The 26,210-nt window shown below is 47.3% G+C and overlaps 1 protein-coding gene, 1 non-coding gene and 1 pseudogene across 2 annotated transcripts; 1 reads left to right on the top strand and 2 right to left on the bottom strand.

Moving 5' to 3' along the window:
• The window catches only part of LOC121154969, a 440,652-nt pseudogene that overhangs the window by 309,864 nt on the left and 104,578 nt on the right, over positions 1-26,210 (bottom strand).
• On the top strand, positions 6,347-20,575 carry ZIM2 (zinc finger imprinted 2). Its single transcript, XM_040978192.1, is given in 5 exon segments — positions 6,347-6,701; positions 9,830-9,973; positions 14,589-14,657; positions 14,688-14,711; positions 19,767-20,575. Coding segments are annotated over 5 exon segments (1,401 nt in total).
• TRNAE-UUC lies at positions 25,235-25,306 on the bottom strand. The gene has a single exon. It is a non-coding gene; the product is annotated as a tRNA-Glu (tRNA).

Raw genomic sequence — 26,210 nt, 5'->3', positions numbered from 1 at the left:
TGCTATAAAAAGCTAGTTATAGTGCATGGGTGGAAATTGCAGAACTATAGTCCTGATTAATGCAGATGAAGAAAAATACTTAATTAACTTTACAGCAAACAAAATCCTGAAAAATGTAAAAGTGACTCATTATGTATGTCTTTATTTTTTGTGTATCTACTTTCAAGGTTTGCACTTTCATGTTATTCCTAAATTTAAATTTACCGGATGGCTGAGGGGATTGCAGACCCATGGAGGTCTCTGCGTGGGATGGGAAGGGATGGGGGAAGGTGGCTGAGGGACAAGACCTCGTGCTGCCTCCTGTGACTGCGGGGTGGGTCGGGGAGAGGCTACGCCCCTCCTTGCTGCAGATCACTGCAGTGCCAGTGGTGCCCTGAGGGTGTTACTTGCATAGTCTCAATTGTTCTGACATGGTACCATGTGTGAGACACTGCCTTCCCTAGCTGCGAGCGGTCTGTGTCTGTTTCTGCATGTCCATAACCTAATGACTTGGTGGAGATGTCAGCCTGTGGCGTTGTCCAGCCTGCTCTTTCCATCTTTTGGTGAGGCATTCAAGATCCTTTGTTGAATCAGAGAGGCTGTCTGTCCTGTCTTCCATGTGCATCTCAGTGTGTCGTCTTTCCTTGAGGTCTGAGTTGCAAGATGTCTGTGTGGTGCTCCCTGAGGTTGGGGAGCAGGTGGAGTGGCCTGATGGGCTGACTCCTCAGAGACCTGGTTCTCACGTGTGCCGCCGCCCAGCCCACCCCAGCCTGCTCCCAGACCCAGCCTCATGTGTGCCAATGGACGCTGCAGCCTAACAGGACCCATATGTTTTCATGAGTATTTTCAGCTTTTTGTATCTAACGTCACATGTAAGATTTCCTTAGGCATTTTTTCTCAGGCTGATCTGGTGGTGAGGAACTCACTCAGTTTTTGTCATGGGAAGTTTTTCGTTTCTATCTTTCTGAATGCTAGCTTGGCTTAGTATAGTATTCTTGGCTGGGAATTTCTTTCGTAACTTTGACCATTTCACGATCTTCTCTTGTAAAGTCGCAGCTGAGAACTCTGACATTGTTCTAACAAAGGCTCCTTTAGAGGTGACCTGATGTATTTCTCTTGCTATTTTTGAAACTGTCATTTAAAACAGTTTTCTTTTTAACATTATGTACATAGTTGAGAGGGATGCATGCCCATGTGGACCTCTGGGGTGAGGAGGATCAGATATGGAGGGTGGGTGGAACAAATATTTCAGAGTTTTTTTTTTTTCCCCTCTTGTGTCCGCAGGAGAGGACAGGGAAGGGGCCACTCCTTGCTGTCAGACTACGTCAGCACCCAGAAAGATGGGATGGCCATTGGGTAACATCTTAGCAACCCCAATGTGGGAAGAGTATTCTGAGAGTGTTACTTGAGTGATTTCAGAGACGTGATTGGTTTCATTGCTGCAGAGTTGAGAAAATCTTTCCAAGGTGTATTGGTTGACAAGGTCCACTTTGGTGCAACCACAGACCCAGAAACATGCTGCAAAGCTTGGCCAGCTTTCCATCAACCTAATCTGCTTTCCCCCCTCTGAAAAGGCGGCTGATGTCCCCTGCTGGCCTAGATGTTCTGACTGGCTGTCATGTCCCTTGTGTGGGCATGCTGCCCACTGCACAGGCAGCAGCTGAGGAGGCCCAGTCCTGATACAGATTCCAAGGTTGGACCACACATCCTGTGGTTTTCCCTGTGGCCCGGGTCTGAGTCCAGTGGTCTAGTTAGGGAAACCCCCAAGAAACCTCACCTGGGGTGACCTCAGACTTAACTCCTCTGTGTGCCAGCCAGTGCAGGGCCATGTTCAGTCTATTTCCTGCATCAGCCAACACACATACTGGTGGATGCAGCTACCTAGTCAGTTCCACTCCAATGCATATCTCACATGAACCCATGGGTGCTATAGCCCAAACCAGCTGGCCTGCCATTGACCCAGTCCTTACACATACCAGTGGATGCTGTGGCCTAATTGGGGATGACCCCCATAACTCTCACCAGGCATGCCCCAGCCCTGGCTTTTGCACATTCCAGCCTCTACTGAGGCCTAGTCCAGCCAAGTTGCATCCCATCAAGTTCTCATGCACACCCATGGATCCTGTGGCTTAGCTCAGTCATCCCACCCCTAGACCCAGCCCTCATGTATGTGCTGCTGCCTTGTCCAGGCTGGCCTGCCCCTCAGTCCTGGTTCTCATGTTCACCAATGATAGGTACGGCCTAACAGGGGAGTACCCACAGTTCCTTTGCAAGGCATATCCCCAGCCCTGGATCCTGTGTCTGCCAGTGGGTATTGCAGTTCAACTTGGCATGACTCACACCTAGTCCTGGCACTTGCAAGGTGGTGTTGTAGCCTAGTGTGGCTAGCCCACACCTGTTCTGGTTCTTGTGCGTGCCAGTGAGTACAGCAGCATAGCCAAGCCTGGCCTGTCCCCAGACCGGCCCACCACCATGCCAGCTCCCATGCTCAGCAGTGGAAGCAGCAACCCAGCAAGGGAGACCCCAAAGTTCCCCTGCAAGGTCTACTCCCTGCTCCAGTTCTCACCAGAAGGTCTCACCTGCCAGCAGGTTCTGTGGCCCAGTATGAGATAGATGGTCCACCCCCCAGTCTTGGCATTTACCATCATGTGTTACAGCCTGGCTCATCCCAGTCTGCCCTAACCTCCAGTCTCAGTTGTCACTGATAGGTGCAGTAGCCTAGGCCACCCCCAGCTATCATGTAAACTGCTGTGTGTTGCATTCCAACTCGACCTGACCTGCATCCTATCCTGGCTCTCACTCATGTCGGTGTGTGCCAGGGTCAGACTGACCCTGACTGGCCTGCCCCCAGACCCACCCAACTCATATGTATGCCAATGGGTGCTATAGACCAGCCTGGTCTAGCTTACTCCCAGCCCCGGGTCTCCTGCTTACCAGTGCAAGCTGTTCCTAACAGGGGAGTTCCCCAAGTTCCCCATCAGGTTTGCCCCCAGTAACAGATCTCCTGTGTACCAGTAAGTGCTGTAGCCCAGTCTGAGGTGGCCAACCCCCAATCCTGGCTCTTACTTGCAGCTATTGCAGCCTAGCCCAACTAGCCTACACCGTCACAGCTCTCACAGATGGCTGCTACAGCTTAGCCCAGCCTGTCCCACTCCCATGTTGGCTCTTGCAATCACCAGTGGATGCTGGAGCCTAGACCAGTCTGACCTGTCCTCAGACCCAGCCCGCATGCATGCCAATGGGTGCTGCAGCCTTGCCCAGCCTGATCCACCCAAAGCCCTGGCTCTTGCATTCACCAGTGGGAGCTGCAGCCTAGCAGGCAAGTCCCCAGAATTGCTCTTTTAGGACCAGTAATAACCCCGGTTCTTGCACATGTTGGTGGGTCGTTTGACCCAGCCTGGCATGACCCACCCACAGTCTCAGCTCTGGGTAGCTGCAACCTAGGCCAGCCAGGCATGGCCCACACCCTTTTCAGTCTCTCATGCATGCCAGTAGGTGCTGAAGCCTTGCCCAGCCTGGTCTGTCACCAGACCCAGCCCATACAAACCTGAGTCTTGCAGACTTTCCTGGCCTGACTCACCCCCAGCCACAGCTCTTATACGCCACAGTAGGAGCCGTGGTCTAGCAGGGTGTTCCCCAGGTTCCCCTGCCAGGGCTGTTCCAAACCTGGGTCTCACATATTCCAGTGTGGACAGTGGCCCTACTTGGCATGATCTGCCCTCAATCCCGGCACTTGCATGTGGTAGTGGGTGCGGCAGCCTGGCCCTTCCTGGCCTTTTCCCAGCCCCAAGCTCAGCTCCAGCCCCCAGAAGTGTCAGGTGAGTTCTGTGTGGCTCAACCTGTCAGTACCCCTAGCTCTCAGCATATAAACCTGAGGGTGTGCAGTTCCACAGCGGCAAGCCCACACTTCTCCCGCAGAATCTGCCCCCAAGATCTGGTTCTCTTCAATTCTTGTGGATGCTGTGGCCCAGCCTAACATGGCCACCCCCTGCTCCAACATATGTGGGTGGATACTCTGGCCTAGGCCAGTCAGGATGCCCCCCAGTTCCAGCTTTGGCGTGTGCCATCAGGCAGCGGGCGATGCTGCTAGTCCAGCTCAGGTCTCCCACATGGACAGGTGCCTTGGCCTGATCCTGACATGCCCTCCAGTTTCCCTCCTCTAAACCACTCCATCTCAGCCCACTCATCTACCCGTGAGGGCAGTGGCTCAGTCTGTGGAAGACCCCAGAAGTCATTCCCTCCCTGTTTAACAAGTCCTTAGCCTCTCCCACTCCGGTCCATCCCCAAACTCCTCCTCAGGCAGTCTGTAGTCCCTCCACCTGGGGGCAGGGTGGCACGTCCCAGCCCGGTATTCCCTCTGCTGTATATATCCGGCAACTGTGCTGGCACACTGGTATGGTTAACACAAACTTGGCATTCACCAGGCCCAGGATGCTGCCAGCTGTTAACTACTTTTCTCTCAGCAGTGGAACACTGGCTGCTAGTTCTTTTTATAGAAGATAGAGTTTGACTTTTTTTTCAGCAGCGTGGGCTTAGCTGTTTTCCCAAGGCTAGATAGCTGTCTGGACTGGATTGAGGATACTCCAGTGGAACAGCCTCAGGGGTCTGATGGGAAGTGCTGAGGGCTTCTGCCTTACCCTTGTTAAGCTGACAGAAGTCCCTCTTGGTTCAGGGTTTATCTCAAGGAGAAAGAACAGTGGATGCTTTGTGCTTAGTTTTCTTCTTCGTCTTCTGGCTTTTGATGATTCACTCCCCAAGTGGCCGCATTGGCCAGAGCTGAGCTAATCTGAAGACAGGAGCCAGGAGCCTCTTTCAGGTCTCTCATGCAGGTGCAGGATTCCAAGGCTTTGGACCATCCTCTACGGCTTTCCAAAGCCACAAACAGGGAGCTGGAAGGGAAGTGGAGCAGCCATGATACAAACCAGCACCCATATGGGATCTGGTGGATGCAAGGCAAGAATTTAGCCACTGGGCCATCGCATCTATTGTGATTTTAAATAACAATCTCTGATGATAACTAATGAATTTGAGCCTTGTTTTGTTTTTTGACTGTTTAGCTCCTTTTGAAAAAATATTAAATTTTTTTACTTTTATTGGAAAATCAGATATCCAGAGAGGAGGAGAGACAGAGAGAAAGATCTTCAGTCTGCTGATTCATTCCCCCAGTGGCCACAACAACCGGAACTGAACTGATCCAAGCCAGGAGTCAGGAGCTTCCTCTGGGTCTCCCACACAGGTGCCTCGACTGCTGTCCCAGGCCACAGGCAGGGAGCTGGTGGGAAGTGGGGCCGTCGGGATTAGAACCAGCGCCCATATGGGATCCCGGCGTGTACAAGGCGAGGCCTTTAGCTGCCAGGCCACCTTGCAGGGCCCCGTTTAGCTCCCTTTTAAGCAGTATCTGTTAAGGTCATTTAGCCTTTCTACTCTTCTTTAGTCTGACTCTTTCTGGCTTGTGCGATTTCTTCATGTATTTTGTGTATGAATGGGGTATGTATTGTGAATATATTTTTTATTCTAGACTACCACCCATTAGCAAAATAGTGTGAACCCTTTTGGATTATACGTTTAATTGTGTTTCTAACATTATTTTTTTTTTATGGTTAAAGGCATTTTCTTAAAGTGATAGACGGGCGCCGCACTTAGAGCAAAACGCACGATACTGCAACAACCTGCAACTGCTCCTCTGGCCGTCCACTCACAGAGATCACCCGCCCCTGTCCCTAATGCATATTCTAATGATTACTGCAATCCCTGACTGCCCTCCCCAGCATTCCGCCACACCAGTAACCACCAGCCCATCACGCCACTCAAACCACCCATAAAGCAAACACCCACCCCTACACAAAACTGGTAACCCCAGAAAACCGATTTTTTAACCTACCTACTACAGCGATCCCCCAATTGAATCCTATTGGACTTAACGATCGAAGCTGATTACGATCCAAAGATTTGTAGCTACCGTTCTAGGATTTACTACGGCATTCATAATCCTTGAGAGCTAAAGCCAGCCACAATTTCAGCCGGTAACACATGTGGCGAAAGACCCTCCGAATCCCAAGGTCCTAAACGCTCACCCCGGTATAAGCATCCACAAGTGTCTTTATAGGAATGTAGGAGCACTATGAGCCCAGCGTGCGCATGGAGATCTAGGCCCATCTGAGTCGATTACAAATACAGTTAGCGTCTGAAATGTGGCATAGCCCCTGTGGGGCAAGCCCTCCCGGTAGGTTTCTCCTGTGCTCATTTTTGCAGGTCCCAAGGTTTCTGCAATCTTCTGTTCAATACCAGTCTTGCCAGCTTCTTCCTAAGTGTGCGCCGGAGTTGCCTGCCTGTGAGAGTCCATCCTGTAAAGGACGAAGCTGTCAAGATGATGCGTGGGACAGAAGACGTGGCTGCCTCGAGGGGTCCTCGTGTCGCCCCTCTGTGTGACCAAGAGGAGCACCCAGGAACTCCGGACATTTCTCATCAGACGCTTAGGCATTTTCAGCACTTGTCCGTGACTGGGCCTCACCAAGCTGTCGACCAAATCCAGGAGCTCTGCCGGCAGTGGCTGCAGCCGGAGACCCGTACCAAGGAGCAAATCATAGACCAGTTGGTGTTGCACCAGTTCCTGAGCACCTTGCCAAAAGCGGTTCAGGCGTGGTTGAGATGGAAGCGGCCCAAGAACAGCAAGGAGGCAGGAACCCTGGTGGAGAATTTCGTCCAGGCCCACAGGGAGGAAGGTGAGGAAGGACAAGACGACGGAGACAGTGCTTGGTGGGTGAGGCTCTGTGCCTGGCGCCTGGGAGGAGCTGGTGCGTTAAGTGTGTGAAAGAGTAAATTTAAATATCCAGTATAACATGTCCAATCTCGTGAGATACAAGAAACTTGAGGTTTGAACTTTGCCTTTTAATATTTATTACTTCCCTAGGGTCCTCCTTCTCCAACATAAACTTTGATATCAGCAGAAAATGAAACAATACACAGAATTGCAGCTCTCCCCAGAATACGGAGGACATTAAGTGCAAAGTTGGGGAAAGCTGATCCTTGGCTTAGTTTTTCCATTTAAGAGCAAAAAAAAAAAATATTTGTTGACTGGCCACATCATTTTTACAGGATGACCTAAAGTGTAGGAGATACAAAGCTTGGAAATTCAGCATTTTCCAAAATGGGCTGACTTCTTAGAAACTTAAATTACTAGATTGGGAGGCATTTTAAGAATGATACAAGAAAGCCATTGAAGCCTCATAGTCCTTCAACTAATACTACTAAATAAAAACCAACTCACATATACAGAACGAGAGAATAGTGAATACAAACATCACAGTTAGCTGTGGGGGAAGGGCTGGAACGCAGGCAAAAGGCACGTGAGTACACGTGGACTATTGGCAAAGTTGTAGCTTTTAAGTTGGCGACTCCATAGGCCTTAATTATACCTACTATAATACACATTCTTATATAATATATAAAATATAGAATGAACTTAAAATGAAGACTATTAATGTTTCAAGGATGTCATGAATTAAAGATTATGATTAGTCCACTAATGTCTCATAAAATAATTTTTAAAACACTAATAGTGAAAATATTTAACACTTAAAATGTCTTGTAAGGCCCTTGGAATAGGTATTCTATAGACCAGGAGACAAATACACCAATAGGTCAATTAACTTGCTCATGATTCTACAGTTACTCAGTGAGAGTCAGGGTTAAGATGTAGGCTGCTGGCTTCTGCATCTTTCTATTACTATGGTGTTAGACCCCTCAGGCAGACATCAGGATGTCTTAAAAAGGTCCGACACTTAACCAATGGCATTGAATTATAGTGATGCTGGAGTTCAGGGGAAGAGAAACAGAGTTCCCTAGGATATGAAGAAGAAGCAACAGGATGATGAGATGTCTTTACAAAGAGGCCATAGGCAGCGAAGACCCTCAGGGTTCAGGCTTTTGAAGGAATTGTGATCTTTCATGTCGCAGTGAGTAAAAACATTGTAGGCAGGGCTCAGTAATAAAAAGTTGCCATTAAAAATACCTATTGTGTGCCATGTATGGGAAATATTTCATGCTCATAAGAGCCCTTAGCAGTAGAGGTAATATCATTAACTGGGGGGAGATGGGCGGGTAGCGGGACAGAGTTCATGTTACTCGGAAAGCAAGGGAAGCCTTCAAGTGTTTCCTAGTGGTGACTGATCAGAACACCTTGTTTTTGCTGTGCTGTATTGAATTAAACTGTTTCTGTGGCCTTACCGTATGAGCTTCAGTACTGCTTCCGCCCCCCATGGCAAGATGGGGTCGCACGGGGTGGCAGGTCTCACCTGCAGGTTTGTCCCTCTCCCCTCCAGGTGTCCTTGCTGCCAACTCTGTCCCTGCAGAAAAGAACGCAGCAGTGTTAGAAAGCGTACCAGTTACCGAGGCCCACGTGAGTCGAGTTTTCTCTGAGTTGATTCACAAAGATGAGACTCTTACCTGACTGAGTTCTGGAGTTCTGGACTTTCTGTGTTGAAGTAAATTAAGTCCTCATTTCTTTTAAGTCTGTGTAAAATATCACTTAACTGAACCTTTCCTCTGGATGCGCGAGGTGTGACTGCCTTCTGCTGTGTCTGCTTTATTTTTCTCTGTTGCACTATCCCTGTTCCACATATTACACCTTCAATATTTTCCTTCTTTTTCTATCTTAACTTACTCGGCTTTTAGTATTGTTTATTCCAAACAGCCCTCGTGTGCTTTATGATGTCATGGCTGAGGAAGGGAGCAGGAGAGCTGCGTGCAGGGCGGAAGGTCCACACGCCTGCCGTGTTGGGCTGGGATAGGAACCCTGACGTTCCAGCTGGCGTCAGTCTGTTCCTGACCAGATTCAGCAAACAAATACTGAAAAACAGCCGTTTAAATTTTAAACTCAAGTTAGCAACAAATAAACTTTTAGCATAAGTCTGTCTGGGACATAATCATGCTAAAATTGTTTGTTGTTTGCAATTCATATTTAATTGAGCAAAGTGGATTTTATTGACCACCCTATTTCATCTAAATTTCTACACTGTGAGATTTGAGAAAATGGAGTTCATTGAAAAAGCATGATCAGACTAGATTAGCCCAGAATATTCTTTATAAATGAAAGATAATATGTCCTACTATTCAACTAGTTCCTCTAAAATTGTGGATAATATTTTAATAAAAACAGACATAAAATATGTTTCTCATTATACTCTTACAAGATTTACAACGAGGCTGTGTCAGTGACTCACTGCCTCTGTGTGTTGCTTGTGGATGAGAGTGAAAATAGCTAGTACTGTGTATAAGGAGTGCTTAGTACTGTGTATAAAGAGTGCTTAGTACTGTGTATAAGGAGTGCTTAGTACTGTGCATAAGGAGTGCTTAGTACTGTGTATAAGGAGTGCTGAGCAGTAATACGGCCATTTTTTTCCTTGAAAGTCTTGATCTGGGACATTCTCATTAGGACATTGGAAATGCCTCCGAAAGGAAAAAAAAAAAATTATTCTATGGATGAAACATCTCATTCTTTTTACCGATACAGCGCCATTTTGTATGTAATTTCATGAGATTCCATTTCTATGGAATATCCATACTGAGCAGATCCCTGAGAGACAGACAGTAGATTACTGATTGCTGAGCCCTTGGGGGATATTGGAAGGAGATGGATGTGAGCGCTGAAGCGTGTGCAGGGCTCCTTTTTGGGGTAATTACAATATTCTCAAACTGGCCTGATGGTTAACACAACCCGGTATAAATACTAAAAATCCTTGACCAGTATACTTCACATAGGTAAATGTTGTGGTATGTATGTGGGCAGCTTTCTGCCTGACAGATCAGGCCCCTTCTCACACCCTGGCAAGAACTCCTTGACTTTTAAGAGTATTTGTGGTGTTGTAGGAGTTGGTGACCTTCGAGGATGTGTTTGTGGACTTCAGTCCTGAGGAGATGAGCTGCCTTACTGCAAGTCAAAGGAAACTCTACCGAGAGGTGACACTGGAAAACTACCAGAACCTGGTCTTCGTTGGTAAGTGTGCGTTCTCCATGGAGCTCGGTTTCTGCTTACGATGCCGAAAGATGTCTTTCCACTAGAGTGATGGCTAGCTGTGCCAGGGAGTCTCAACTCAGACCAGAGGGCAGATTTTAATAGAAAGCTCACTGTTGGTCATGCAGTAGCTGTTAATATATGCCAGTACTGGCCTAAGTGCTTTACTTGTTTTCGCCCCTTCAGTTCTCAGACTAGTGCTGTGAGGGGGAGACATACTTCTTTTTCTTGTTGCTACGATGTTGGCATTCTACAGAGGAAGAAGCTGAGTGTGGCGACGCTAAATGAGGTGTGGGATCTGGGCCCTGACCTTGAGCGTGCTGACTGCAGAGTCTTCTCTGGTGACAGTGGCTTGCTTCATCGGGTCTCAGTGTACCTGGAGGATTGAAATGATAGATTCTTTTGAATGAGCAATAAAATTTTGAAAAGTCAAGGATCTCCAGAGACTCCTGCTGGCCTCAGTCTTAAGAGTCTGTGATAGTTCCAGGCTCTGTACTGGCAAGTACACACAAGAATCTGGTCTGGGATCACCTCAGACAAAGTTTCTTTGGGGATCTCCCCAGTCGAACTGCCGGACTCAGAGCCCTAACCATGAAGAGAAGTGCAGGTTCCCAGGCTGGACCGCAACACCCATTGGTTCCAGTGGAAGTCGGGAGTGAAAACAGAACCAACCCAGCAATTACAACCACCAGCTGATTGGAGCGATGGACGGTGCCTGGCCCTGTACTTGTTAGCACATACAAGAAGTTTCTTTGGAGATCTTCCTAATCTAAATGCTGGACTCAGAACCCTAACGAAGAAAAGAGAGAAGACAGAACAGGTCAACCAACCATCTCAGCTATGATGGACTATGTCAATCAGTGGATTTTTCAAAGACCTCATAGTGCTTGGAGTGGCAAGATTGACAGCGATTCATAACTGTTGCAATATCAAAGCCACTCGAGCAAGAACCTCAGAGCATGCCCTACACCCGGGACTTGGGGAGGGTGGGAAATTGGGTGGGCCTTCTCCCTTAATACCCCCCTTTTAAACATGAAGGTAACAATATGGAAAACATACTAGTATTATCCACTTTCCTGTAGCCCTTGAACCTTCTTACTCTAACTAAGTATGTAAAGAATGTCAAAATAAATTTTATTAAAAAAAAAAAAAAAAGAAGAAGAAGTGCAGGTTCCATGGTCTGCCATGGAGTACAAGTGTCAGAGCCAAGCCTCCTTAGAGGCTCAGACGGAGCAGTGGACAGCACAGCCAGGTGCACATGGAGGACATGGCAGTCCATAGGAACCTGCAGAGGACACCTGGCACCACAACAGAGGACAGAACAAATCAAACAACTACCCCAGCCATATGTTGGCGGTGAAAACTGGGCAAGCAGAGACTCTAAGGTAGACTATGTCAATCAGTGGATTCTGCAGCGACTTCATCGTGCTTGGAATGGTGAGACTGGCAGCAATTCATAACTGTTGAATTATCAAATTCACTTGAGCAGGATCCTCGGAGCATGCCCCACATCGGGGACCTGGGATGGGTGGGAGGCTGGGAGGGACTTCTCCCTTTATCTCCTCCTTTACCCCAGATACAGAAAAAAAAGTAGAGATAATAGTCTTACCCACTTTCCTGTAGCCCTTGAACATTTGTGCCCTAATTAACTATGTAAAGATTGTCAAAAATAAAGGAAAAAAGAAGAAAGAAAAAATCTGGGCAAAAAACAGAGTCTGAACTAGTCACTCCACGTCTGGCAGTGCCACTGTCTGCCTCTCCTCACGAGTGGGAGGACTCTGGTTTGAGTGCTGTAATACTCGTCCTGTGGCTCTCAGGGAGGCGTACAGATCTGAACCATGAAAACACCATTCAGCCAGCGTGACCTGATGCTCTTATCCCCTTGTAAGAAACCTAGTCAGGAGGCAGATGCACTCAGACCACCTGCCACAGAGATGTGTAGTTGTAACCATAATGTGTTGGCCACAGGGAGCTGCCTTTTCCGATGTATTTTATGCACTCCCCTGGTAAATGTCTTTTTCAACTTATTTTATGCTCTTTCCTAGGTGACTAGATTCTGTGGCTTAGAGAACAAAGTGTCAGAATAGTGAGCACACACCCATTTCATTTTTCAGCTTTAGGCAGTGACCTGGAGGCATTTCTGCCTTCTTGTGAGCCCTTGGTTTCTTGGAGCACTGAAGGTCTTGGGTTTGTTTAAGAGGTCTTACGTGTCACCCGGGATATTGGTTTTTTTTTTTTTTGAGTGTTGAATGAGTGCACTAGGTTAAATAGAAGATGACTTTAGATAGTACATGGACAACACGCAATAGTGTAATTAGCAGTTACGGTGCGACCCCCGTCATTTTCTTTCAGACTGATTATATCAGACAGAAGGCATCACTTCGGTATTACCATGTCTCTGTAGCTTGTTGATCTTCTGTTTAAGCAAAAAAAGACCCAAAGCCTTGAGCAAGCTGATCAGACTTTGCTGCAGCATCAGCTGGCAAGTGCAGGCATGGGGACAAGTCCTGTTGAACTAGACTGCAGAACCACCTGGAGAGTGCAAGATCGGGACTGGGAGTGGGCCCAGAAGGGAAACTATGGGCGCCCCTCTCATGGGTTGTAACTCCCACTAGTGACTGTGAGAACCAGGGCTGGAGGAGGACCTGGCTGGACAGGCCACAGCATCCATCAGCATAAGTGAGGGCTGGATATTGGGGTCGGTTGGGCTGAGCTGGGCTGCAGCACCCGTTGGTGTGTACAAAAGCTGGATGGGATGTGAGACAGGTTGGACCAGTCTGCTTCATTTATTGGCATGCACAGGAGCCAGGGTTGAGGGCAGGCCTGGTGGAGTTATTGTGGGTCACTCCAACTGGCCTACAGTTCCCATTAGTGTACATGAGGGCCGAGTGTGTGGTAAGCAGGGTTGGGCCAGGCTAGGCTGGGCTGGGCTGCAGCATCCATTGGCTGATATAAGAGTTGGGGCTGGAGACAAAACTGACCTAGCAACTGCAGACATCCTTGTGTGTGTAGGCTGATGTGACAGACTGAGTGCACCCTGTACTGGCTAACACACACAAGACTCAGGTCCGAGATCACCTCAGATGAGGTTTCTCTGGGGACTTCCGCAACTGAACAGCTGGACTCAGAATTCCAACCACGGGGAGAATCACAGGATCTGCGGTCTAACTGTGGAGTGCCTGTGTCAGAACTGGGCCTCCTCGGTGGCTAAGACAGAGCAGTGGATTTGATGCCCAAATACACATGAAGGATTTGACAGTCCATTGGAGCCTGCGGAGGACATCTGGTACCATAGCGGAGGATGAAGGGCAGAACAAATTGGACAACTCCCCGAGCCAAGCATGACCAGCAAATATTCTGGGTGAACGGAGACTCTAAGGTGGACTCTGTCTGCCAGTGGACCTTGGAAGGATTTCCTCATCCTTGGATCAGCGAGATCGATAGCATTTCAGAACTATTGAAACCATGCAGAGCACGCTCCACATTGGGGACCCTAAATGACATCAGGTGGCCGTCCCTCGATCCCGAGCACTGATGCAGTTCCAGTGTGGGGTGCAGTTCCTCCCCTTCTCCCCTCCCTCCCCCCAGATACAGGAAGAAGGTAAAGAAACTTGGAAGCAACGATCTCATCCTTTTGCTCCTAATCCTCGACCCCTCCCACCCTAATCAGTGATCCACATGGGCACGAATCCTCAACTATGTACACGTCATCAAAACTCAAAATTTAAACATTTTAAATAAACTAATTAGTCTGCGAAAAAAAGGCAACAGAAGGCAACTAGCACTCAACAACCTTAGCTTCAGTCTTATTTATTGTCATTTTTGCCAGTAACTTTAATTTCCATTTATAGAATTGATCTGATGCTTGCACTTAAAATAAGTATGTTTGAGTTAAAAGTGAGAAGTGATCTAAAGGAAGATAAATGCTGCTGTGAATGGTATTTGTAGAGGTCATTCGTTCATTTGTCAGCTGACTCACAGTGACAGGTCGGGCACAGGTGTTAGAACAACACAGTAAATGAAGATCTTGGATTTCATGGATGGTTCACTCCAGCGAGGAGAGTCAGAAAACAGACAAGAAATGGAGTGTGTTTCAGATGATCACAGTTTGGGAAACGGAGCTAGGGGAGCAGGAAGAGCTGCCTTGTCAGACAAAGGAGGGGTGGAGGTTATTGTGAGAGAAATGTCCGCTTTTGCTCCATCAGATTTCCCTTCCCTGAAGGAAAGAGCTCAGCACTTGACTGCCATCTCGCTGTTTTCAGTTTTCATTCAATAGCAGGTTTGGGGTTTGTTTGTTTGTGTTTGTTTTGTTTTATCTCAGTACTATTGGCTTTGGGGGCCAGAGAGGCTGTGCGTTAAATAGCATCCTTGCTTCCAACCTCCAGAGGCCAGGAGCAGCTTTCTTTTCTCCCAGGGAGGTAACAACCAAAGATACTTCCATACATTGTAAGATGCCCCTTGAGGGCATTGCTTACTAAATTTAAAAATAGGCTTCATTTTACTCCCAGAAGAATTTTCTCCTTTCTTATTATCCCAATTTTTAGAACCCAGTTGGAACTTACTATTTCCCCAAGTTCATGTCTGCTTTCTTCAACAGGGTGCCAATTCGTTAAGCCTGAGGTTATCTCATACCTGGAGGAGGAGGAGTCGCACACAACTCAAGAAGGTGTAGAGGAGTCATGCACAGTGAAGGAAGACAGCAAGTCGGGGATATGTCAGGGTGAGTAGTGAGGGAAGCCCCTGGAGGGGGAATCCTGGGAAGGCACTATTGCTGCCCAGTGAGATGGAAGGAGGAATGAGAAGCAGAGTCAGGGAGTTACCAGGGAGAAGGCTTCTGTGTGCTCTCATTCAGGGGCTTGTCTCCTCAACACTGTCTCTTCTCTTCCCCTTCTTCTGCTTCATTTCCCTGCCTCTCCTTCCTGTTCTTCCCCTGCTGGCTCTTGCCACCTGGTTCCTGTTCTCCCACTTCTGCCAACACAATATTTACACACACTTTGTATAAAGACTTTGACCTGAATGTTCTATGCCTACATCATAAGCTTAAACAGGAACCTTCTAGGCTTTTCCTTCTCCACACATTGTGGCTGCAATCTAATAGTGCTTACCCTCATCAGGAAATCTCACTTAACAAGTATTTATTTAGGTATGTATCTGTCAGGGACAGAGAAACCACTGATTCACCCACTAATGCCAACAGTGGCTGGGTCTGTTGGAAGCCAGCAGGAAGCCAGGAACTCAATCCAGGTCCCTCCTGTGGGTGTGGAAAGGACCCAGCTACTGGAGCCATCACCTGGCGCCTCACAGGGTGGACGTTAGCAGAAAGCTGACACGAGGAGCCAGAGCTGAGCAGTGAACCCCCACACTGATATGGGTTGTGGGCATCACAACTGGCACTTTAACTTCTAGCCAAAGGCTTTCCCCATGAACTCTCTCCTTGGAATTCTTTCACACTATGTATCAAGCTAGCAGTAATATTCATTTTCAATTTCAGTTAATAGAAACCAACTGTCTTAAGCCAAAGGGGGGTTGTTAGTTTCCAGTATAGGTCAGCTTATGAGCAGTGGATGACCAAGGATGTTCGGATCAAGAAGTTTAGAGATGTCAACAAAGACCTAACTTGATTTTCTTTCCACTCTGCCTTCAACTCTGGGAGTAAATTCTTACTGTCCTCTTTGTTTCTGAAGAAAACTATGTCCGAAAAAACATTCTCAAGAGCAGGAATGCCTTCCTTGGAGACACTCCCAGCACGTTTCCTGATGTCGCATTGTTCAGAGTTACAGCCCTTTCCTGAGCCCACAGCTGTATCCAATATAATACCAATTCAAACAGCCTCCTCCTCCATCTCCTGAGAAATGAATGCACTAATAAAAAACAGGGAGTTACCCAGGATATCCCTCTACCTGCCTCTTTATTACTTCATTGTCTTTCCAAGCTGTAATTTTTTTTTAGCATACTGAAATTCATTAATTTATCTCATAAATATTTATTGGGTTACAGTGGGTCAGGCACCTGTCCTGGATTCTATGGTTACAATAATTAATAAGGCATATAAATCCTTTCCTTCATAGAGCTTGCACTTTAATGTAGGTTATGGTTTGAAAACAAATGAAAAAATAATTGTATCTGACCACAATACAGATAGACAATGACATATGTAAGTTTATTTAATATGGGATAGTTAGGGAAAATCTGGGGAAGAATTTAATGAGATGATGAGTTGGCTGATTATTACATTCAGTAGGAACAACAAATTTCAAGTTTCCAAGGCTGGATTTTTCTGGACACAAGAGGTCTGAGTGACGTGGAGGGGGATAGAAAATGAGGAAGCAGACAAGGACCAGCCCATTAGGGTATAGTAAGGATTGTGGATTTTATTAGAGTGATATTCAAAAGGAGTGGAAGGTTTTGAGCAAGAGAGTGAGGTGGTAGCACCGACACGTTAGAATTATGTAGTAGCCACTAGAAATATGTGGCCAGGCCCAGCGTGGTGGCCTAGCAAATAAAGTCCTCACCTGGAACGCGCCCGGGTCCCATATGGGCATGGGTTCTAATCCCGGCAGCTCTACTTCCCATCCAGCTCCCTGCTTGTGGCCTGGGAAAGCAGTCGAGGACGGCCCGAAGCCTTGGGACCCTGCACCCATGTGGGAGACCTGGAAGAAGCTCCTGGCTCCTGCCTTCGGATTGGCTCAGTTCTGGCTGTTGCGCTCACTTGGGGAGTGAACCATTGGACGGAAGATCTTCCTCTCTGTCTCCCCTCCTCTCTGTATATCTGACTTTCCAAACAAAATAAATAAATTTTTAAAAGTAAAAAAGAATGACAATCAGAGAAGCAGCTTCACAAGGTTATTGAACTCTGTGAGGCTAAAGATGGCGGAGACATGCTGTAATTGTAGACGGTTTCCGGTTTCAGGAATTCTGCGGAAGTGGAAGTAGCAAAACATGTTGAAATATTGGACATGAGTTGGGGTTAGGAAAACCAAGAAATCAGTTGGAACTGGGTCATCTCTTGACCTTTCCTCCTTGAGTCTTCTCTTCACTGACTGTTTCCTCGTGGATCCAGCAGTCCTCGTCTTGGTGAGCTAAGCTACTCGCGGGCTCTGCAGCTCCATCTGTTCCCTGCTCACATACTTCAGCTGTCTGACTTGACCATTGTGTTCATCACTGTCCACTGCAAACCACAATCTAAAAAAAAAGATTTCTCTATTATTGTTTGAAAGGCAGATGCACGGAGAAGAGAGACAGAGAAAGAAGGCGTTCCATCTGCCGGTTCACTCCCCAAATGGCTGCAATGACCAGAGCTGTGATGGTCCAAAGCTGGGAGCCAGGAGATTCCAGAAGCTTCTTCCAGATGTCCAGTGTGGGTGCAGGGTCCCGAGGACTTTGGACGTCCTTTGATGCTTTCCCAGGCCTTAAGTAGAGAGCTGGAGTGGAAGTAGAGTAGCTGGAACCTGAGCCAGCACCCATATGTGATGTCAGCTCACAGGGAGGAGGAGTAGCCTATTGAGCCACCACACTAGCTCCCAGATCTTAGACTTGCCTTCTTTGTGTAAAGTTTCTTTTTTAAAAAAATTTTTTTATTTATTTTATGGTATAGTCCCACAGGCTCAGGGGTTTCCCTTTGCATCCTTGTTCTCCTACCCCTCCTTACTGTTTTCCCCTGTACTATTATAATAGTTTAGTCCTTCAAAAAACAGTCTTCTGTCCATCATTATGCTATGTAAATGCATCACAAAATTGTAAGTATAGACAATGACAGAAAGTCCAGCATCCTGTCGTCAAGACATATTTAAAAGTTTCATTTGGAACCCATCTTGATTCAGGAGTAGAGTGGCATATTGCAATATATCTTCACTGTTCAATGTGATGGTCTGTGGTAGTCATGCCTATCCATGTACCTATTGCTCTTATATTTTGCATGAAGATTGCCTGATATCAGAAAGGACATACGTTATTTTCCTTTTGGGATTGGTTTATTTCACTGAACATATGGTCTCTAGTTGGGACTGTTTTGTTGCAAGTGGTAGAATGTCATTTTTTTAAGATTTGTTTATTTTTATCGCAAAGAAAGATACACATAGAGGAGGAGAAACAAAGAGGAAGATCTTCCATCCGTTGATTCACTCCCCAAGCAGCCACAAAGTCCGAAGCCCAGAGCCTCTTCCGGGTCTCCCACATGGGTGCAGGGTCCCAAGGCTTTGGGCCGTCCTCGACTGCTTTCCCAGGCCACAAGCAGGGAGCCGGATGGGAAGTGGGGCCACCAGGAATAGAACCAGCATCCATCTGGGATCCTGACATGTGCAAGATGTGGAAGAAGCTAGGCTACTGTGCCAGGGCCAAATTCATTTTTTTTAATGGCGGAGTAGCAATCCATAGAGTAGATATATCAGTTTCTTCACGCACTCTTCCTTCAATGAGTCTCTTGCTTGTTTCCATATCTTCACTATTGTAGATTGAACACTGGCTATGTAGGATTATAGGTCACTTTCTCATATGCAGATTTCATTTGCTTTGGATATATTCCCGGAAGTGTGGTAGCTAGGTCATATGGCAGGTCAATTTTCAGTTCTCTTGACACTTTCCATGTTGACTTCCATAGTGGTTGCTTTAGCCTACACTCCCAGCAACAGTGAAGTACAGATCCTTTCGCCTCACATCCACACCAGCAGGTGCTGGTAGAATTGCAAATATAGAACTCTGAAAGAAAAATTTTTTTTTTCCTAGTTAGGAAGTTTGATTTTCAAAGCAGCAATTTTTGACCAGTCTTACCACTTTCAGGAGAAAATCAAAGTGTCACAGAAATTGAACTTCTTGAACTTTGCGTTTCAGCCTCGTTTGCCCCAGATCTTCCAACTAAAATTCTGTGTTTCTGGATCGCCTGTTTAATTTCCAGAATTCTTAGCTGGAGCTGTTTTACACAGTTTTACACAATGCTTTGGCTTGCTGAGCCCAGATACCTTTGCCTCCACTGATATTTTCCTGAACAGAGTCAACTCCTCTGGCTCTGCGGCCCTAGCCATCTTATAGAGTCCTGTTCACAAATGTCTGCCGGCTCTGCTGGGTAGCAGCATAAGTCTTTAGTAAATGTTGAACGGAAGGGATTAAGCCATTGACACTGTAGTTTAGGTAAATCAGGAGATTAGGAGCCAAGAAAAAAGAATAATTTTCCTTTAAAAAACAGGCTTGAATGACTTTGACAAATGCATTCTATATTTTCCCTGAGATTCAGAGTATCGATTAAAGATTGCTACAGGAAACGTGCATGATTTATATCAGACTGTGTCCCAGATTTACACTGGAGCTCCTCCATGGTCGAAGCTGCTAGTTTTTCAGAGTGTTAGTGATCTGCTGGGAGTAGTTTGGAAAACACTGACAAAGCCCAATCTAAGGTTGCTCTCTGGTTTTGTCTTCATGTGATGTGTGTTGCCACTGTCAACGTGACCTCCTCCCGGACAGTCAGCCTCTCCTCTGTCTCTGCTCCGCCTCGTCCTTGCTTACTGTTCTTGCCATAGTTTTCCCAGTTTCTCTTCAGATTCCTTCCCCACAAATTCTCAAACCTCCAGAACATCTGTTATTTTTGGTTTCTTTCTTCTGTCTAGTACAATGATGTGCTTCTGTGAGCAAAAAGAATAGAGGAAATTTACATTTCTTTTAGATCATGAGACGCGACATGAAACCAAAGAAGTAATCCCAGAACAAAACCTACCCATAGAATGGTCATTCGTGGCAGAAATGGAGACTCCAGCCATAGATAACTTCTTGCATGAATATCTACAAGAGCCTTCCATTGGTGACCCATCAGAATTGCACCAGCACCGCCAGGAGAAACTCCTAAGTTCTGTAGCAATGAGCGATTCTAGGATCCCTCCAGAGATAACCCAAGGCAGTGATAACTTTGAGACAAACTGTAACCATACTGAACAATCAGAGAATTTTCTAGAGAAGAATCCCAAGGAAAGCACCAGGGCGCAGGCAGCAGAGAAGCCCACGTGTAAACTTTGCAAGAGAACCTTTAGCACCCGCGTAGCCTTTTTGAGACACGAACAGATCCATACTGGGAAGAAACCCTACAGATGTCAACAGTGTGGCGAAGCCTTCTATCTCATGCCGCACCTCGTCAGACACCAGAGGACTCACTTCGTTAGGAAGCCCCCTCGCTGCAATGACAAAGCAAAGCCTCTCGCCGAGCCCGGGGGTGTCTGTGCGCAGGTGAGAATTCATAGTCGGGAAGACTACTACGAATGTTTGCGGTGTGGCAAAGCTTTTATCCAGAACGTGCATCTTTTGCAACATCTCCAAGGACACAGAACAGCAGAAACCGTTCCTCCCAAGGTGCCCCGCGACAAGACATATTTAATTCGCTACCAACGGAAGCACGGGTATGTTGGAGAGAAGGCCTGGCAGTGTTGTGACTGTGGCAAAACCTTCAGTCAGAGTTCACATCTCATTCAGCATTATCGAGTCCATGCTCACGAGAGGCCTTACCAGTGTCAGCTGTGTGGGAAATGTTACAGTCGGCCCTCGTACCTCACTCAGCATTACCAATTCCATTTCCAAGAGAAAGCCCTTGAGTGCAATGGCTGTTGAACCCTTCAGTCAGAGAACACATGTTTCCTAGTATCTTTGATTTTATTTTGGAGAAGGAATTGGTCCTTCCGCATTTAGGTATCACACACATCCTAACAACGTGGAAATCTGTCCTGGTGTGACTTGAGAATGTTGCAAGGACCGGTCCCAGGACATGTGTCTCTCGTCAGACCAGAGAAAAGCTCACAGAGCTCTTGACGCGCAGGATGGAACTAGACTTCCTTCAGAAGTATTTCCTCAAACAGAAGCTGAATCTTGACATCTGACCAAAAAAAAAAGATGTTAGGCTCTGTACTTACTTGTCTGTGGCTTCGATTTTTATAGAAAAGTTCACATAAAATATTTTTACCGCTACAATCTGTCAGCACAGTGTCTGGTAAAAAGATTTGCAAACCTAGATTGATTCTTCCACAAAGTACCTTGTAGTTTACAAAATGTTGACATGTTTATTATCTTATTTTTCCTTTTAAGCAATATTGTGGGGCCAAGTTGTCAGTTTCACCACTGTTGTAAGTGATGGGACAGGATTTTAAAAAATATCTCTGCCCATATCCTCTCTGAAGAAAAGATAGACTAATATACTGACCGCAGTCATATTCCTGTTTAATAATCTCAGCACCATTTCACATCAGACCAAATGAGGACGCTGGTGGTACCAGGACTTCAGAGAGCTGTCTTTGGGTGAGGTTCTGATTGCCGGATTCTCTCACAATTTAAGGTTATGCTGGGGTCCGTGCAGTGGGTGTGGGTGGCACGGAGGTGTGAAGAGAACAGCTCCCCTGTGTGGCAAGGCCCCAGGGAGCTTCCAGCTGTTAGCCAAGGTCCGGCGGAAGTCTCTCTGACCACCTTGACACTGTTTCACCCCGTGATTGCACGGACATTCAAACACCCTGCTAAGAATTCTGTAATCTATTGAGCCATTGTTGTCTGCCCCTGTGAGACAGTTTTTGCAACCGATGTGAGCTTGAGACTTAATGTTGCTGATAATGTCTTGGTGAGTGGGCCTTTGGCAATTTACACACAGGAGCACAATTAAGCCCGTGCCATTTTTGGACACCTTATTGGGTACTTAACCATTGCCTCAGAATCTGGCCCAGACATGCGACACTCCTTCTGGGAAGGGGCTTGAAAATATCCTAAATATTAATGCAAGTGATGGGAGTGAGAGCTGAAACTGCTATGGCAATAAATATAGTTATTGTTATCTCAAAGGCTAGACTGTCTTTGCAACTTTTTTGGAGCATAGAAAATGTAATTGTTTTAGCTGCTTTTGTAATTTTAGCTAGAGGAATTAAGGATGCTTTTATTAAAAAAATGTTTTTGATTATTGTCATTGTTTATGGGGTTGTAGAGTCTATAGTTGTAGAGGGATTCTATATTTGAAATTTCTGTTTTAGATTTTAGGGTTTTTTCCTTGTAACCTATTTTCCCATTAAATAATGAGTGAATTGTAGAAATAGAGACGTGGTAGGAATGTACTACTGATTAGCAGGTCATCGCATGTGCCTTGGCCTTGGAGTCCTGGCTGTTGCTCCGTGGCTGCTGTTGAAGAATAAATAATAAGAATAAATAATAGCTTGCTTTGAAGAATATGAATACAGTATTTTGCAGAATTATCTCTAGGGGCACCTGCTTAGCCCTGAAGTGCAGACGGAGTGACCAAATGTCTGTACAGAATAATTAGTTGTTTGTGTAGAAGCTTGTGAGGTGTCTGAGGAAATAAAAAGGGCAGCTTTTTCTTGGGCTGAGTGAGAACGCACCAAGTGTCTGTGTCCGTGTCTTTATCGCCAATCCACGCTCCCTTCCCGAGCTCCGAACTCGGCTGGAGCTGGACTCCGGCAAGGCTAGGCGATGCCCTTTGAGGCACTAACTCTAGGAAGTATATTTTTGTTATATCTTGAGGTAATTTGCTCACCTCCGGTCAAGCTGTTACTAATGCAGTACAGCTATTTGTCGGTGGCCGGAGTTTGCTTAGTCTTCCTTACGTTGTTGAAGCTATTTGGAAGCGGCCTGTCTCTGCTCTGTCGGACTTGCGTCATCGGCGCGCCCAGCCGCACCTGAGACTCAGTTTCTGTGCCCTTTAAGGGGATCATCCTGAATTGCACAAAAAAATGTGTTTCATTCGAGGTTGATACGGTGATGAAAGCTCTCAGCCTGGCCTGAATGGTGCTCGGAGCCTCAGGCTCACTCCTGCTGCTTCCCCGCCTGCGAGCAGGGGATGTCGCTGGGACTCCGCCCTGCATGCTCTCGGCTGGCCGTTTGTGGGGCTGGTTTGTGAGGAGTAGTGCCAGCTGTAAGATCTCCCATTATCTTCTCTGGTTTTAGTAAATCTGCATTCTGTCTGGACTGTTACTTCATATGTTTTTGGTAGAATCATCTATTTTTAAAACTTTTTAAGTGCATCAACATGGAAAGGAAAATTTCAAATCCCCTCAGCTGATTCTCCTCGGTTTGTGCTCACGCTTCCCAGACTGTCTCTAAGCTGTGCCTTTCTGGTTGGCTTAGCTCATTCCGATCCAAATCTGCTCCATAAGTTGCAGTTTGATCCCTCACGATGCTCTTCGTCATCTGGAACAATCTGCTCTCACTTTGTCCACCTGTATCTTGGGTGACCTGAAGGTAATGGAGGGGTGATCCTGTCCCTGAACTGTGCCGACAGCCTAAGCTTCCTCTTAGAGCTAGACTTGATGCTTTTTTAACTTAGAAGCACTAACAGTCTTCACCTGATTGGTAATTATGGTTAAAAAAAAACAGCTTAAAATTTACCATCAGTGCAGTTCAGTAGTATTAAATACATTCACATTATTTTACAGACGCGCAAAACGTTTTCATCTCATGAAACTAAAAAGCACCAGCTTCTCCCCAAAAGCGCTGTCTTTTACCGCCTTGCTCCAAGCTGCCGCGCTGTGTCGGCAGTGGGTTCTGAAGTTTTCACTGTCGAGGCGTCAGCTGCTTCTGCTGCTGCTTGGTGATTTCTCCACACGCCTGGCTGGTCTGCGCTCACATTACAACGTGGCGGCTCCTCACTGAGGGCTCCGAGTGCGGGCACCTGGCTTCGTATGGAGCCTTCGCTAGGGAGACTGGAGAATTCTCTTTCTTACGATATTTTTCCCCCACAAATGGCCGTATGATGATGCTGACAGTCAGCAATGGCTGGACTGCACCGAACGGAAAGAGACACTGCCTCACCTTCTAGCAGCTAACTCCAGCTCCCTGCAGGAACGGACACCCCAGCTCTTACTCCGCTTGTAGCCTGCTGCCTTTCCCGCTGCTCCCAAGACGGTGTAAAGACCTACTTACTTCCCTGCTTTTGCTAATCAATCCCTAACATAGCTAACAGTTTGAAAAGCATGCTTCTAATCAGGCTAACTTCATTCAAATTTAGCAGCATTCATATTTCATTTTGTGGCAATACAGCTAATACATATTCCTCGGAGAGAAAAACCTAGAAAAATACATATTTGCTTTCTTTTCACGTTTGTATTGCACTGTGAACATATTTTAAGAAATAATAGATCTGAAGTCTGATTTGGAAAAAGAGCCACAGATGAGGTGGTTGGTTAGAATCCCAGTTATGACCTAATTTTACAGTTTCCTGACCAAATCATATGAAGCATATTAGAGAAAGCTTTGGAAAGCACGGCAGGTAGGTAAGTTTCCTAGTAGGCCCAGTACTCATCTAGTTCCGGTTCAGGGATATAGTTAGATTGACCGGCAGGAACATCTGCAAAGAAGGGAGGGTGTGGATTCTGAACCCCATCTTAAGGAGCGATTAAACCTTGCTTTCCTAATAATGGGGATAACCCTACCTCCTGCTCCTGTTGGAAGGCCTAAAGTTCATTTTGAAAAAGAGCCCAAGTGTGCCCGACACTCAGCAAACAGTAGCTGATCTTAATGAAATATTTGTGATTTGGGTTTTTGTTGTTTAAAGTGCCGTCAGCCGCAATGACTTATGAAGTCGGATACCAGTTAGATATCAAAATTCAACCACATATTTTCACATTCTTTCTACAAATAATTTTTCTGTGTGTAATATTTAAAACACCATTACAGATTGAAACTTCTACGTTCCCCATGTGTTTTGTTTTTCCTTTTTGTCTTTTTTCCCCGTGTGTTTTGTAATAAAACTTTTATTAACTAATTGCATGAGTGTGTGGTTAGCAGAGCGCTATACTCACAGCTGTCCTTTCTTAGACTTCCTCAGGTGATATTATTAGATGAGATGTTGGAGAACACTGCCGTGGCTCTGGAAGGTTCTATGGAGTGGGTTTCTGGAGGGGCTGTGTCATCCAAGCCCCAGCCAAGGGGCCGGGGCTGCCCAACGGGTGGCCGACTGCCCTCCCTGCCAGCCAGCCCCGGGAAGGGATCCGAGCACCCAGGTTTCCTGGGGTTGCCTGCGACCAGGACAGCTGGCGCTGGGTTCACCCCCCCTATGCTAACCTTTAAACTACCGTCGCCCAGGAATCTCTAAGAATCCCAGGGTAATTGTTTTTGTCTTGCTAGTTGGTCTTAATTCGTGTAAAGTACTTCTGAGGCATCTGAGAAACGTTACCACCTAGCATGTGGGTGGCAAAGTAGTTCGTAAAAACAGTTCAGGTGTGCAAAAAGTTCTGTGCAATTCCACCCTCCAAAAGCACTCACTTTGTGAGACCTACAGCCTTCCCACACCGGGAGTCGAACCCGGGCCGCCTGGGTGAAAACCAGGAATCCTAACCGCTAGACCATGTGGGAAGCACACCGCTGGTTGTGAACTACTCTCTACCACACCTACGTTAGGGCATGAATAAGTGAACCCATTTCTGTGTTAATATGAAGAGAGGGACTGAGTTTCCGTAAGGGCCTCAAAGTGAGATAACAGGCGAGGAGACTCGGCAGAGTCGCAGGGAAGACGCACGAACGCCGCAAGTGGGAAGAGCGAGCGAGCGGCCGGGCTGGGTGCGTCCTGGTGGCGCGCAGGGTTTGTGTCGGCAGGGCTGGGGCGCAGGGTGGGACCCCGGGAGGTGCAGGGATGATGGGACCCCGGGAGGCGCAGGGATGATGGGACCCCGGGAGGCGCAGGGATGATGGGACCCCGGGAGGCGCAGGGATGATGGGACCCCGGGAGGCGCAGGGATGATGGGACCCCGGGAGGCGCAGGGATGATGGGACCCCGGGAGGCAAAGGGTGGGACCCCGGGAGGTGCAGGGATGATGGGACCCCGGGAGGCAAAGGGTGGGACCCCGGGAGGTGCAGGGATGGGACCCCGGGAGGCGCTGGGATGATGGGACCCCGGGAGGCAAAGGGATGATGGGACCCCGAGAGGCAAAGGGATGATGGGACCCCGGGAGGCGCAGGGATGGTGGGACCCCGGGAGGCGCAGGGTGGGACCCCGGGAGGCGCAGGGATGATGGGACCCCGGGAGGCGCAAGGATGATGGGACCCCGGGAGGCGCAGGGTGGGACCCCGGGAGGCACAAGGATGATGGGACCCCGGGAGGCGCAGGGATGGTGGGACCCCGGGAGGCGCAGGGATGGTGGGACCCCGGGAGGCGCTGGGCTGGGGTTACAGGCTCCCTGTGTGCGGAGGCGACAGAAGCCAGTGCTGTGGCCAGTTAGTCTCGCATGCCCTGCCGGACCCCAGAAGACAGGATGGGAAG

Source organism: Ochotona curzoniae, unplaced genomic scaffold, assembly GCF_017591425.1.
Source record: "Ochotona curzoniae isolate NIBS_2020 unplaced genomic scaffold, NIBS_Ocur_1.0 contig_2861, whole genome shotgun sequence".
Classification (NCBI taxonomy): Eukaryota; Metazoa; Chordata; class Mammalia; order Lagomorpha; family Ochotonidae; genus Ochotona; species Ochotona curzoniae.
This window is presented reverse-complemented; position numbering and strand designations above follow the sequence as displayed.